This window comes from Haplochromis burtoni, unplaced genomic scaffold (assembly GCF_018398535.1).
Source record: "Haplochromis burtoni strain Fernald_Lab_line unplaced genomic scaffold, NCSU_Asbu1 Contig_289, whole genome shotgun sequence".
Lineage (NCBI taxonomy): Eukaryota > Metazoa > Chordata > Actinopteri > Cichliformes > Cichlidae > Haplochromis > Haplochromis burtoni.
In genome coordinates this window covers 760,026-772,779 of record NW_024582650.1, presented here as the reverse complement: position 1 = coordinate 772,779, position 12,754 = coordinate 760,026, and the positions used below count along the sequence as shown (strand labels likewise).

The window sequence follows — 12,754 nt, the reverse complement described above, 5'->3', positions numbered from 1 at the left end:
CAACGTTGTGTTCGAAGATCTTGAACTGTGGTCACCAGAAGCCAGATTATGCTCCCTGCAACTTTTTTCTTTTCCACAAAGTGAATTAAATTTGAAATGTCTGAAGACACTGGAGATGCAGGACTTCCAAGGAGAAATATAAAAGCAAAAGCTGTACAAAAGCAGTGCAGGGTGGATTAAGGCGACTACCTAGGAGGGGCCTTTAGGCTTTGTGTTCACACACTGATGTTAGGTAACCTAAATCTTTGGATCTTGAAGAAGCACTTACTGAGTAATAAAAAAAAAAAACTCAACAAAAAATATGAAATGTGATTTTAAAAAAATTGAACAGTGGCCCCTAAAACTCAAAAACCTTAACTTGGGTGATCCCTCTTTCACGATCTCCTTCTCAGACATGTCCAGACAACCTCCAGCACAGATGCTATTTTTAGATCACTTCCACTTGACCTACATGTTGTGTGTTTTCACCACAGTCATCAAATGTGCTCGCTGTTTTGCCTGACATTCACTCTAATGTCCTGAGGCATCTGGGGGAGAACATTCAGCAGAAACAGTCTGAATTCGGGTGCCTTTTTAAGATTCTCTTCCCTGCCACTTGGTATATTTCGAAAGTGAATGAGTGGAAGGATCATTGGTTTGACACACTGAAGGAGATACAGCGTGCACTACAGAGCCACAAGTACACAGGAGAATAACAGGACTTCTGTGGAGTGATCTATAAATAGCAGCTGTTCTGGAAACTGTGCAGAGGTGCATGAGTAGGAGATCTTGAACAAGTGGTCAAATTTAGATCAGGCAAGGTTTTTGATTTTTCAAGGGCCAACATTTTTGATTAAACCTTATATTGATGAATAAGAACTGTTCGCTCGCTGCAAGCTTGCGGTTTCTCATTACAGCGCGTCATGTAGCTGGAGTCGAGTGTTTTAACCAATGCATGAAACTATGCATTTTTAGACATAAGTTGTAACGGCCACCGTTTTCTTTGTGAGTATTTATTACACGGCGTGCTGCGGGGAAAAGCCTGTTCTAACGTTTGAGTCTAAGGTTTATTTTTTAGCACCTGGCGGCTCTTTTTTTAAATTCTCATCCGGAAATAATCTGCTCTTTCACGTGATTCAGTTTATTTTGAAAAGTCTCAACAGGATCTTGAGCTTTATTGTGAAAGGTTTATGTGGAACATAAACAAGCGGACACGCGATGCTGTTACCGTCATTGTTGCTAACCACAACGCATAAAAACAGGCACTTGTCTGTCTGTAGTGTGGTTATATAAAATACAAGAGAAAGAGAGAACTTTAAGAAATTAATATAGTGACCATCAAAACGATGAAAAAATATTGCCGTAAACAGTTTATTTTGCAACACCACAAAACAAACGATAGCGTAAAATGAAACATAGACGTTTTTATATCGTCATCCGATATATATCGTTATATCGAACAGCCCTAAGACAGATTGTGAAATAATGCACTTCAATTGCATGGAAAGGTAAGAATGATTTGCAGCAGTGACTTTCAGAATGTATGCTTTTATCATCATGGCAAATTAGATCACGCCCACGTTCCTCTATCAGGGAGCTAACACAACACCACTGAGTATAACGTTTGCTGGTTTAGCATACCTTTGCCTTTAGTCACACCACAACTTAAGGAAATCTGCTTATTTGCAAGCAGAAAAACACAAAAACTCTGGGAATAGCAAACGAAATCTCATGTACCAAAGTTTTAACAGGCCGGGGAATTCCAAGTGCAAACGTAACATGGAGACAGATGGTGGGAATCAGTTGTACAATGATTTTGTTTAAAGGAGTGAAATAGTCCCGAGGGTGCGATTTTCATATAATATTAAACAGAAACATATTTTTCCAGATCTAGCTGAGATTTGGGGAATTCCGTGTCAAATGGAAAACATCATAGTGACATGTAGTTGGTAACCGTTTCCCCTAAACCTCGAAAGATGTGAAATATCTTCAAACACCTCATTACCTACAAGCTATAGCTACTGACAGTGACTCCTTACTATGTTTTCAAAAACTTCTGTAATGTTTGAAGATGGAAATATTTCGCCTCAAAAAAATGTTTATTGCAAACTGTTTATCCAGTTTACTCGTCTGCAAAGAAAACATGGATATTGTCAAACTAAAATTAGCCGGCTGTAGCCCAGCATCCCTGCCTCGGAGAAAAAGCCTGGCAATACACAGAGGAGCTGAGCCGTGTCACACGCTTCTAATCAAGCCCTGACCAAATCTGATAAAAGCGAAAGACAACGGGACCTTTTCATCACTCGATAAAATAACCTTTTATCTGAGTGCCTTGAGTTTGATATTAAAAAACTCAGAGAGCCGCCAAACATCTGATATCATGCGCCAGCTGAAGTCAAAAGAAACACACAGACACACACGCGTGCTGAACGCTTACACAAACAGTGTGCACATGGACTCAGCATCCCAATGGTGCACTGTAAAAAAAAATGAAAGTTGCAAAACGTTTTAAAAAGGTTTTTAAAAAGGCCAAATTAACCAACAATGAAAGTTTTTTAAATTTACTCTGCAAAGTGATGATTTGGTGCTTTTTATAACAGTTGCATTTAAGATTAAGTTAAGAAAATGTGATTCGTTAAATTGTTGTGTGTCTTATTCCAGAAGCTAATCAGGGACAGCTTGCTCTCACTGGGATTTGAACCCACGCTCTGATCTTTGAAAATGAACTCACCAACCACCTTTATCGTCTAAACACATTCACTTTGTCTCAGCTCCCAGCTCAGCAGCTCTAGTTCCAGATAAATGCAGTGCAAACAAAATGTGCAAAACTCACAAGCGTAAAAAAAATTCAACTTTTAATTTGGGTTTTTAAACAATGAAAGAAAAAATAAAGCAGACCGCACAAAGTCTGGAGAAAGAAAAGTAATATGTGTTATTGTGGAGTCTTCGCCCCTTGAGGCAACTGTTGTTGTGATTTTTTTTATAGGCTATACTTTGGCTCTGGAAAATCTGGGTGATGGTGTTCACTCGTAGGCGTGTTAAAGTGTGAAGATGCTTCCTTGCCCGTGTTAGCAGCCAGGTGCAGATCAGATTTGCACGTCTACATCTAGGAGTAGGACAGTAAGAATGATAGTTCCTGTCTTCGATCTCAAATTCTGGACTCCGTGGACATGGAAGTCCACGGAGGATCCACAGAATGGGGCCCCACTGACCAAAGAATAAAAGTGCAGATGCTGACATTCATGTCATGTCCAATGTCAAGACCTCACACACGCAGAAATGATGAAGCAGTGTTTAAAACTTTACCACAGAACCACAAGGATAATTTTAAAAAGTGCTTCCTGCACCACTGAGTTTCATAGGCTTAAGATAAAATGACAGCTCTTAGGAAGTTGCTCTGCTTATAGTTAAACCTGATGAAACTTTATATTTGTTTTAGACAACTCAAAGCAGAGGCTGAGGTTTGTGGCTTTTACCCCAGATTTCGTAATAGCAGAGCAGCATTAGGAAGGGATCCCTTTACAGTCACTATTTACCTGAGGAATAATCTGGTAGTAGAGCTGACTGTACACTGACTGCAGGTTTTGGAGTTTTCATGCCCCTCTGTGTGCATGATCTTATTGGGCCATAGCAGATTCAGACACTTGAAATAGTAGTAGTAGTAGTAATAGCCTTGTGAAAAAGCTCTGACTTTTTAATTTTTCATAGTTTAAGCCTTTTAATGTATAACATGTAGATCCACTATGATTAAAATGTGCTGTATAGCATTTATCATTAAAGTAATGAATCTGTTATGGGCTGCAGTGGTGGTGGTGATGGTGTATTCTTGATTAATTAAAAAGAAATGGACACAAAGTGACACATTTAAACCCATAAAGCTCATACTCAGCATCATCCTGCTTGCAGAGGTCATGGCCCCACTTCTCAATCCGGGGTCAAGAAAAGCATACCATATGCCCATATTTTAATCCTATTCCTGTTTATTTGTTTTGCAAAAGCCAAAAATGTGGCTGTCCCAATTTAAACTTTTAAAATTGCGACACCAGTAATCCCACTGAAAATGCTCTTTGCCAAGATCCCTCCTACCGGAGAAACCCTCTGGTGCTGACACGCCCATTGTTCACACACCGAGGTCTGCGCGTTTCTGCTGCTTCAGACAGCAACTTCCAAGTCGAGAGACGCAATCAGCATGACGCTTATGCTTTAATTCTACAGATTGCACATGTCAAGTGAACTCTCATAATCAGAAATGAAAAGATCGCGTGAAATTTAAACTTACTGCGTGCACTTCTGAGGAGAGGATGGCAACGACGAGGCACAGAAGCAGCAGCCTGTTCACAATAATAATTTAAAAATTAATAAAAAATAAAAAACGCGTAAAAATCCTGATCAATGAATCATGTGGTAATCATGTGCTGCCTTCACGCTGTGCTTACCTCAGGTTTTTCTGTCCTCTCCCGTGTTGTTCTTGCATGGTCCCCACTCACGCGGACCGCAAACTCAAGTCCCACACAGTTTCACGTGAACACGCTTTACAGCATGACTGTCCGACCTGAGGCACAGCGGAGACGCACGACGTTAATAACTCTGGTTAATCACGAGTGCATACATATGAGACTTTCTGTATCAATATTCATTCATTTTTAGCACTTTCACACTCAGTTCCAGTTTTCGTAAAATGCACTTACGGTCACTCCGGTCTCTGTGCGATGGTTAGACGAAGGAAAAAAGTTGGGTATCACGAGATGCCCAGGTTCCCCGTTTGAAAAGTTTAAGATCAGCTTTATGTTCCACGAAAACCTCCTCAAATATTCTTGCAAAAGCACAAATGTGTGCCGACTAGCCCCTCTGCTTACCGAGAAGAGTCGGAGTGTTTGTAAAAGCAAGGTGGAAACCCTTTGCATGAGCGAGGGTGGTCGTTTTGGGTGGGGGGTGTGGTGCATCACAAACAAGACCAAGTTACACTGATCAGATCCTCATAACGCCTCGGACAAAGATGCAGCAAAACGTGCTGTCCGTGTGCTGCCGATAAACTTTGAATTACCTGGAGGAAGAAGGCTGTTTTTGTGGGCACTCTGCACAACTTTTGCGCGCAAAGCTTCCAACGGCGCACAGCCACGATGCTGTTACCGTCCGGCTCGCTCTTAATGCTGGCGGCTCTCTACTTGTGTGTGGATCTGACAGAAGCTGAGGTGAGTGGAGGGAAAGTCTCCAACATTATTTTTGGTGAACGCACAGATTCTGTATCGTTTCTGTCTGATTACGGATAAAGACCAGACTTTATTCATAAAGACCATGCGTCCCTGCGGTCTTCGGAGACCAACACAGTCATATTTCCAATCTGGACTGATTTGTAATATTTATTCTGTTTATCCATGTTACAAACATTTATTTAGTTCTTTCCTGTCAGATATTTGTACGCGGGGATTTTTTTAAATTTTTTATCAGAAATATACTTTTCGGGAGAGCTCCGTCACGCTCTGCTGTGAACATTTTGGAGTTGAGTTCCAACATCCTCTATGTCTGAGGAGGAGGGAAAGGGTGGAGCCAATTCCATCTGAAGAGTTGAAAACTCTGTCTCTCCGGGCATGTGTTGCGTATGCACTCCAAAAAGAGTGCAATAGCCTACATATCCCTCCGATGTGTATAATCTACCTCATATATTCTGTCATATAAATTCATTTTTGACATCAAAATGAAAGTTGGCCACTGTATGATGATGATGATTACATTATTATTATGATAATGATTTTTTTAGTTTGGGCTTCATAAAACTGATTCCTTTACTTAAAATGATACCGAGTTCAAATCTTATGCAGGTGATGTCATTTTTGTGCTCTATGTAGAATCTTTTTGTTGTTGTTTTTTACAGTAAATATATTTATACATTGTTTACATGGTTGGTGCATGGATGTTAATGGGACGCTGTATTTTAGAATTACATTGATTAAAACACTGCACAGTGTGAATTGGCAGCAATGATGATCTGGCACATTGCAGTTGGTGTTTTCCTCACAATGGTGAACGTTGAGCTTTTTTGTATGGCTTTACAAACAAGGCAAACTCAAGAAATCAGTAAGAACCTTTACATGAGCAACTTTTAATAAAAATATCAGTTCAAAGTAGATAATTAGTGAGTTTAACAGGCCATAACAACACTGTACATTTCTATAAGTCTCCTCTAAGAATTTGTTTTTTTGTATTTTAAAGTGTGCTGTGGTTTCTTGTAATTTTGTTGAACTACTGCAGTTTTTGGCTTCTTTTGAGGCTTTATTTTTAAGCACAGCTGGAGTTTCCAGCAGAAATATCGATTACACTTGCAGCCGAGTGAGGAAACAAGGTGGACTTTTATTACGTTTAAAGATGAGGAGGAAGAGGCTGGACAATGCAAAGTAGCTTAAATTTATCATTTGGTCAACTTGGGGGTCCTTTTTTAAATCTTTATTATTAGAAAATCTCTTTTACAGGGATGTCCTGGCCAAGATGAGAAGCAGTACAGTGTGAAAAGTGCAAAGGAAGCCAATTCATATAGAAATGAAGCAATGTATAAAATTATTCACATAACTTTTAGTCATAACTGACAGATATAGGATTTTTAAGTCTGATTCCAGTATATGGTGATTTACAAATCTGATATTCCAATATATTAAATAATAATTTATTTTAACTTCAGACAGACAAAAAAAAATCCCCAAACAAACAGATTTCTCTGATGCTTGTTATGTTTAGTTATTTATTTATTTATTTACTGTCCAGTTCTGCCCGCATGTGAACAGTCTATCAGAGGTGTACAAACTGGTGAACAAACTGCACAACATCAGTACTTGTGAGCAAGGTCGAAGCGTGCTTCTCCCATCTCCTCTTTATTTTTATCTGCTGTTACAAATGACGCCAATAACAGATCAGCTAATAGTTAATTGCTCCACTGATAAATTGGCTGGACTCTAATTTTAGTTGTGATGGATTGTAACAGTAAGCCATCATCATGTCTCATAGACACGGTTAAGTATATTGCAAATTACAAATGTCAGCTAATAAAACCTTCCAGATATTATGGTGAAGATGTTATCTGCTTTGATGTCTTCAAGATGTACTTTTTCAGTTCAGAAACACCTACTCTAAGTTTCATATTGACCATTATCTTGGTTGCTCTGACAAAAAACAAAGCACTTTGGTTTTGATGTTCCTTTCTCCAGATGTTTTATTGCTAAAACAATCATTATTCACTTTATTAATCACGTTAATCTTCAGCCCTTCACTCAGAGTGACCTTTGATTCAGGGAGCTACGTGGGATAAAAGTGTATTACATTGCAAGCCAATATATCAAGTTAAACAAAACAGCGGAGTACACGTTTTATCCACTGCAAGCCTGGATTTGGAAGCACGAACCACAGGCTGAGACAGAACATCTGGACAGAGGCTGAGGAGGTGGATATCTGGCTGAGCCAGTGAAATCGAAGCAGGTCAACACTGTGGATTTAATCATTTGAATATTTTCCCATCGCCCATGAGAGGTCGGCAACAGGAAGTTTGTTATAATTTCAGGACATTTATCCATCAAAAGCTGCAGAGTGAACAGGAAGAGGATTTCCTGATCTGTTATCCAGAACAATAAAGCCAATGACGACTTGACCTGCATCCTACCGACATATTTAACATACAGGGACTACCAACTGGGGTCTCTCGAGATCCCCAAAGAATAGTTTACTGCAAGAGGCAAATATAATAGAAAAATAATAATTCTCAAAGTGTTATTTATTTTCATATTTTGTACAGCAGAAAGCTTTAACTTTTCTTTAAGTCTTAAAAACTTAGAGCTTTTATCCAAAGTACAATCCACACTATTGCTTTAAAGATTATTTACCATGTTTTCATTCAAATATCTCTATTTTCAATAGTTTCAAGTAAACATTTCAGTTGTATTTCTATGATGAAACTAATCTGGGTCACTCTGACCCCAATATAAAATAACCGAATTCAAAATACAACCAACCAATCCGCAGACATAATCTTTCCAGCATGTCACTATCCAGCAGTGGATAAACCATGCGCTCCACTGTTTCGATCTGCTCTGGTGCATCCTCCCGGGATCCCGCCTGACTCTGTTCTGAGTCCCTCCTGATTGACAGAGCTCCTCACCCTATCTCTGAGGATGACCTCAGATGACTCATTTTTCCACTTGTATTGCATCTTATTCTTTTAGTCACTACCCACAGGTTGTGGCCATAGGTGAGGGTAGGAAAGGAGATTGACCCATAAATTGACAGCTTCGCCCTCATGCCCAGCTTTTTCTTCATCACAATACAGCAGTACAGCATCCCAATTCTTGCTGCATTGACCTGTCTGTCAATGTCTGGCTCTCCCCTCCTCATTGGTGAACAAGAGCCTGAGATATTTAAACTCCTTCACTTGGGACAACAACTTGCCTCTGACCCAGAGTGAGCACTCCACCCTGTTCCTGTTGAAGACCATGGTCTCACATCTATCTCCAAAGAGCAGAGATGTAATCTTTAGGCCACCAAAGTGGAAACCGTGTGCCACTTGGCTGTGCCTAAAGAATCTTTTACAATAGGCTGTATACAAACAGGAAACAAGTAAAAACAGCTAAAGTTAAAAACACATCACAAGCTGTTAAAGCAAACTGTTTCCCACATGCTATGCTTGGGGCATGCTGGCATGTGACAGGAGGAGCAAACAGTTGCTACCCTGTGTTTCAGGACCAAAGGTAACAACTTTTACAAGCACATTGGGCAGTCATATCAGCAGGTGGAGTTTTCCTCACTCCGAGGAGGGTATTCAAGGGTTTGCAGTATAGAAGTATTAGCTCTCCTTTTCATATGTGGCATAACCAGGGTGCACCCCAGCTGTCTCAGGTAGAGCCAGTGACTTTCCAATAGCTTCCAGTCTGGTAAGTTCTCCATCTGGATGGCAAAGAGTGAGGCTTTACTCTTTAAATGACTGACAGAGTACCCCTCCCCTCCTCTAATGCTGTGTGATACCCATGACAATAATGATCAGGAGGTGGCACTGGGTACTTTTAACTGGGATCCCCTGGGTCACGAAACTATTTGCATTTTTAAAAAGTTCCAATCAAGGCAGAAATATAAAATGGTGTGACATCATTAGGAACAAACTGATGGATAAAGTCATAAAAAAATTGGAATTATAGAAGAAAAAGCCCTGTGAGATACGATCTGCACAGACCCTAGTTTATAGGAAGGTTTAAATATGTCAGCAAACATTTTAAAATGTATAGAAATTGCTGTTAATGGTGCCTTTGTTAATGCGTTTTTGTGTATGTAGCAGTTCTCTTTTTTTGTCTCCACAAATTAAGATATGAAATTAAGACAGTCTGAACTGAGAGTGGGTCACGATGACTTTAGAGAAGCTGCTATGATCATTCCTCTTGTGTGGATTGAGCAATGAGCTGATACTCGGCTCTATGCAGACTTTTACTTCTTTATTTTTGTAATGCATCATCTGCTTTGAGTAAGTTTCTCAATTGTTTAGCAACGCAAGAGTTTCTCTCCCTTGGCGGTCATTTAATCTGGTCAGAATGAGTCATCGGTAATTCCTAGAAGAGAATTAGGAAGAAGAGGGAGGAAGAGAAGCAGATTCCTGGAGTGAGAGTTTGTGTGTGGGATGTTAGATGGAAGGTTTTCGGAAACACGGTAAGTGCTGGGAAAGTCATGGGTTCCACCTCCCAGCTTGGCTATGATGTGCCAGGATGGGGTGAATCCCAACAAGGATCAACTTGGATCCGAGATGAATGACAGAAGCAACATTTACAGCTGCTGCTGAGGAACTTTCTCCACTTTGAAAGCTAAGAATCCATATCAAGACTCAAATTGGGACTGCTGCTGCCCAAAGTGCCAAGAAGGCTGCATGTAGTTTTGTCTAGGCAGTGGAACAACCTCCTTTCCCACAGACATGACAGCTGACTCTGCCGCTGACTGACCACCAGCCAAGCATTGTGCCCTGGGAAGGTACAACCTGTCTGACCCCTGGCATTAGCGTTGTAAAAATGCCTACATTTGGAAGATTTGCAGTCATGTTGGTGTCTTCTTATTTTGACAGGCGTCACTGCGTAGCAAAGAAAATTCTCCCCTGACCTTCTTAGTCAAGTACTGTAGCAAATGGTGCCCCATTTTATGTGTGTGTGTGTATGTGTGTGTGTGTGTGTGTGTGTTCCCTGTGCCATGTGAGTTGGGGATTTAAGAAGTTGGCTAAGCATGGAGAAGCCCTTTTCAATTCCCTGTGGTCCAAGCATCATCAAGGAGGCCATTCTTTAAGATTTGTCACAGCTGGAGTTGACTTTTGGCACATAAAACATTTCTTTTGGTGTGTTTTTTTTGTCCCATGCTAATACTTTCCGCACTTTAACTACTTAAGGATCATTATGTATGTTTTGCTTGAGACTGGTCACTTCCCTTAGGATTCCTGCTATGGTGAAAGTGCAATTAGCCATATAAGTGTGAAATTGCTGAGTCATAAATGTCATCTGTGGTTTGGGCAGAGTGTAATGGATATATCTGTCTAACAGGGAGGTGCGAGGTGGTGAGCGATTGAGGTTAAGGGGAGGAGGTAACAAGGCTACGAGCCCCAGAAGTGGAAGAATGTGTCTCGGAGCCAGTGATGATGCCCCGTAGCAAACAGTTTAGTCTCACTTGATATCCCTCGACCTGAACTTTCACCTACTGCTGCCAAATTGTCCAGTATTGGACAATGATGATGAGATCATGAGATTTATGTTTTTTTTCCTAGCCTGAACAAGTGTTGTATCCCATCCTTCAGCTGTTCATTTTTTGGCTCCAAAGGCTTCTGTCTTATCGCTCTTTTCCACTGGCATGGTGCTGGTGCCTAATCTAGAATTTATTTCTCTAATTTCCACAAAAATGACTCATGCTGGTGCCTAAAAGCTGGTACTGATTCAGCTGCAGCTCCCAAAGCTGGAACAACTGGTGGCAGTGGCTATTGTGGGGCTTTCTAGACAAAGTCCAACAGTGATTAGATGCAGTCTACAGATTCTGTCTGCCATGATTTTCTTCCAATGGAAACCCCCCAAACTTCCTCCATGTAAACCTATATAATGTTCTGCAGTAAAAGTGTGGTCTTTAAAGGCACCATTGCAAAGCTGGTTTTGGACCATTAACAGTACTACTGCTTAGGTGGAAATGAGGTATTTGTATCTCACTTTAGAGTACAAAGAACAGATGCAAGACTCAAGTCATTGCTGAGCATGAACAAATACTGCCCAGTAAAGATATGCTGGTAAAAACTAGAGTAGTGCTGTGGCAGTTTGTTAAATAGGAGCAATTCAGCAAGCAAAACAGATCCAACAGACCGTGGTGAAGACTTTGAGGCAGTACCTGTTTGTCGTGGTCCTGAGTCTGATGACTCAGTGTTTTGTGTTTCTTTTTTATGATCTTGTTTATTCTGATTGTATTTTCCATTAAGATTTGCCATTTGTTAGGTTTCTGTTCTGTGTCTGCGCTGGTCTCTCTTTTCTGTGTTCCCTCTGTCTGCCCATGATGTTATTATGTCTGCTCATGAGACTGCGCCTGTTAAGTTCTGTGTCTTGTCTGTATCTCCGTGTCTGTCGTGTACTTCCTGTTTTACTTTGTAGGTCTGTGCCTTATGTCAGTGTGTTGAGCTTTGTGCTCTCCCTGTCTCGTCAGCTGTGTCTCCCAGCTGTTTCGTCTTAGCTCTGTTCACCTCTTGTATTTAGTGTCTGCGTCGTCCCCTGCTTGTTGTCGCATCGTACCCTCACTTTCGCTGTGTGTTCTGTTTGCCAGCCTGCCTACCTGTTTAGTTTGTTCCATATTCCCAGTTTAGTTAGTTTTTTGTTCAGTTTCTTCCCAGCAATAAAGCTGAGTATTTTGAGTTACTTCTGCCTCCGCGAGTCCTGCATTTTGGCTCCTCTCTTCCTGCCTGCCTGCACACAGCCATGACAGTGTTGGTCTGCTTTGTTTGCTGAATTGCTTCTAGAATTAAATACTTCTGTAGTTTTAGTGCCTCTCCACACTCTCTTTTTTGAGTTTTTTTTTACTCTACTGCAGAGCACCTGTTGGAAAAGCCTTAGAGCCATGCTATACTTTCGTATTGTTTTACTGATAAAGATATGTTTTGTTTCAAGTAACGGGGCAGTGTTGAGTACTGATCTAATACCACTGTTAAATCAATAAACTGTAACCACCTATTGTCAGAAAGAGAGTGGGAATCAGTCTGTCAATTATTGGAGATCCTCAAGCTCAACTTAACATTAATTTCTGAGCTTTACGTCATAGTAAATAAATGCATCCACTAATATAAGTTCATTGAATTGCTATTGTTTAGTAAGTTGATAATGTATAATATATAATAATAATAATAATAATAATATTAAACTCAGTTTTTCAATTACCAGGCTACTGTGTACTTCCTCTCGTTCTGAGTGTGCCTTTTTTAACTTTTTATGTTAGCATAAGTTCAGTTATGACACTGATCATTATGACAGTGAGAGCGGACAAGAAAAAGCATGGCTGTGTTCTAAGTCTTTTGAGTTTTGTCAACCCAGCTGTTCAGAGTTTGTGACTTTGGTGTAGCTAAACTTAAAGAAAATAAAAGCCCTCTTAGCTCCTGCTGCTTTGCTCTTAGCCTCCATGCTACATTAGCTCTCTTGCTACGAACTGGTGCTGCTGCTGACACGTAGTGTATTTGGTTAGTTATTTAGAATCACCAGTTAAGCTAACATATATATCTATGGGAGGAATATATATATATATATATATATAT

General features: G+C 40.3%; 1 protein-coding gene and 1 long non-coding RNA gene across 2 annotated transcripts in view; one reads left to right on the top strand and one right to left on the bottom strand.

The window, feature by feature from the left end:
- Positions 1 to 1,347: 1,347 nt before the first annotated feature.
- LOC102291532 lies at positions 1,348 to 4,852 on the bottom strand. The gene is made up of 3 exons (XR_317472.3): positions 4,668 to 4,852; positions 4,416 to 4,531; positions 1,348 to 4,310 (listed from the first exon to the last, which is right to left on the bottom strand). It is a non-coding gene; the product is annotated as an uncharacterized LOC102291532 (long non-coding RNA).
- A 104-nt stretch (positions 4,853 to 4,956) lies between these two features.
- col4a1 (collagen, type IV, alpha 1) overlaps positions 4,957 to 12,754 on the top strand; it is a 47,505-nt gene continuing 39,707 nt past the window's right edge. Inside the window, exon 1 of the mRNA XM_005948835.3 lies at positions 4,957 to 5,171. Coding sequence (XP_005948897.1) covers positions 5,100 to 5,171 — 72 coding nt within the window. The 5' untranslated portion in view covers positions 4,957 to 5,099. The remainder of the gene's footprint in view (positions 5,172 to 12,754) is intronic.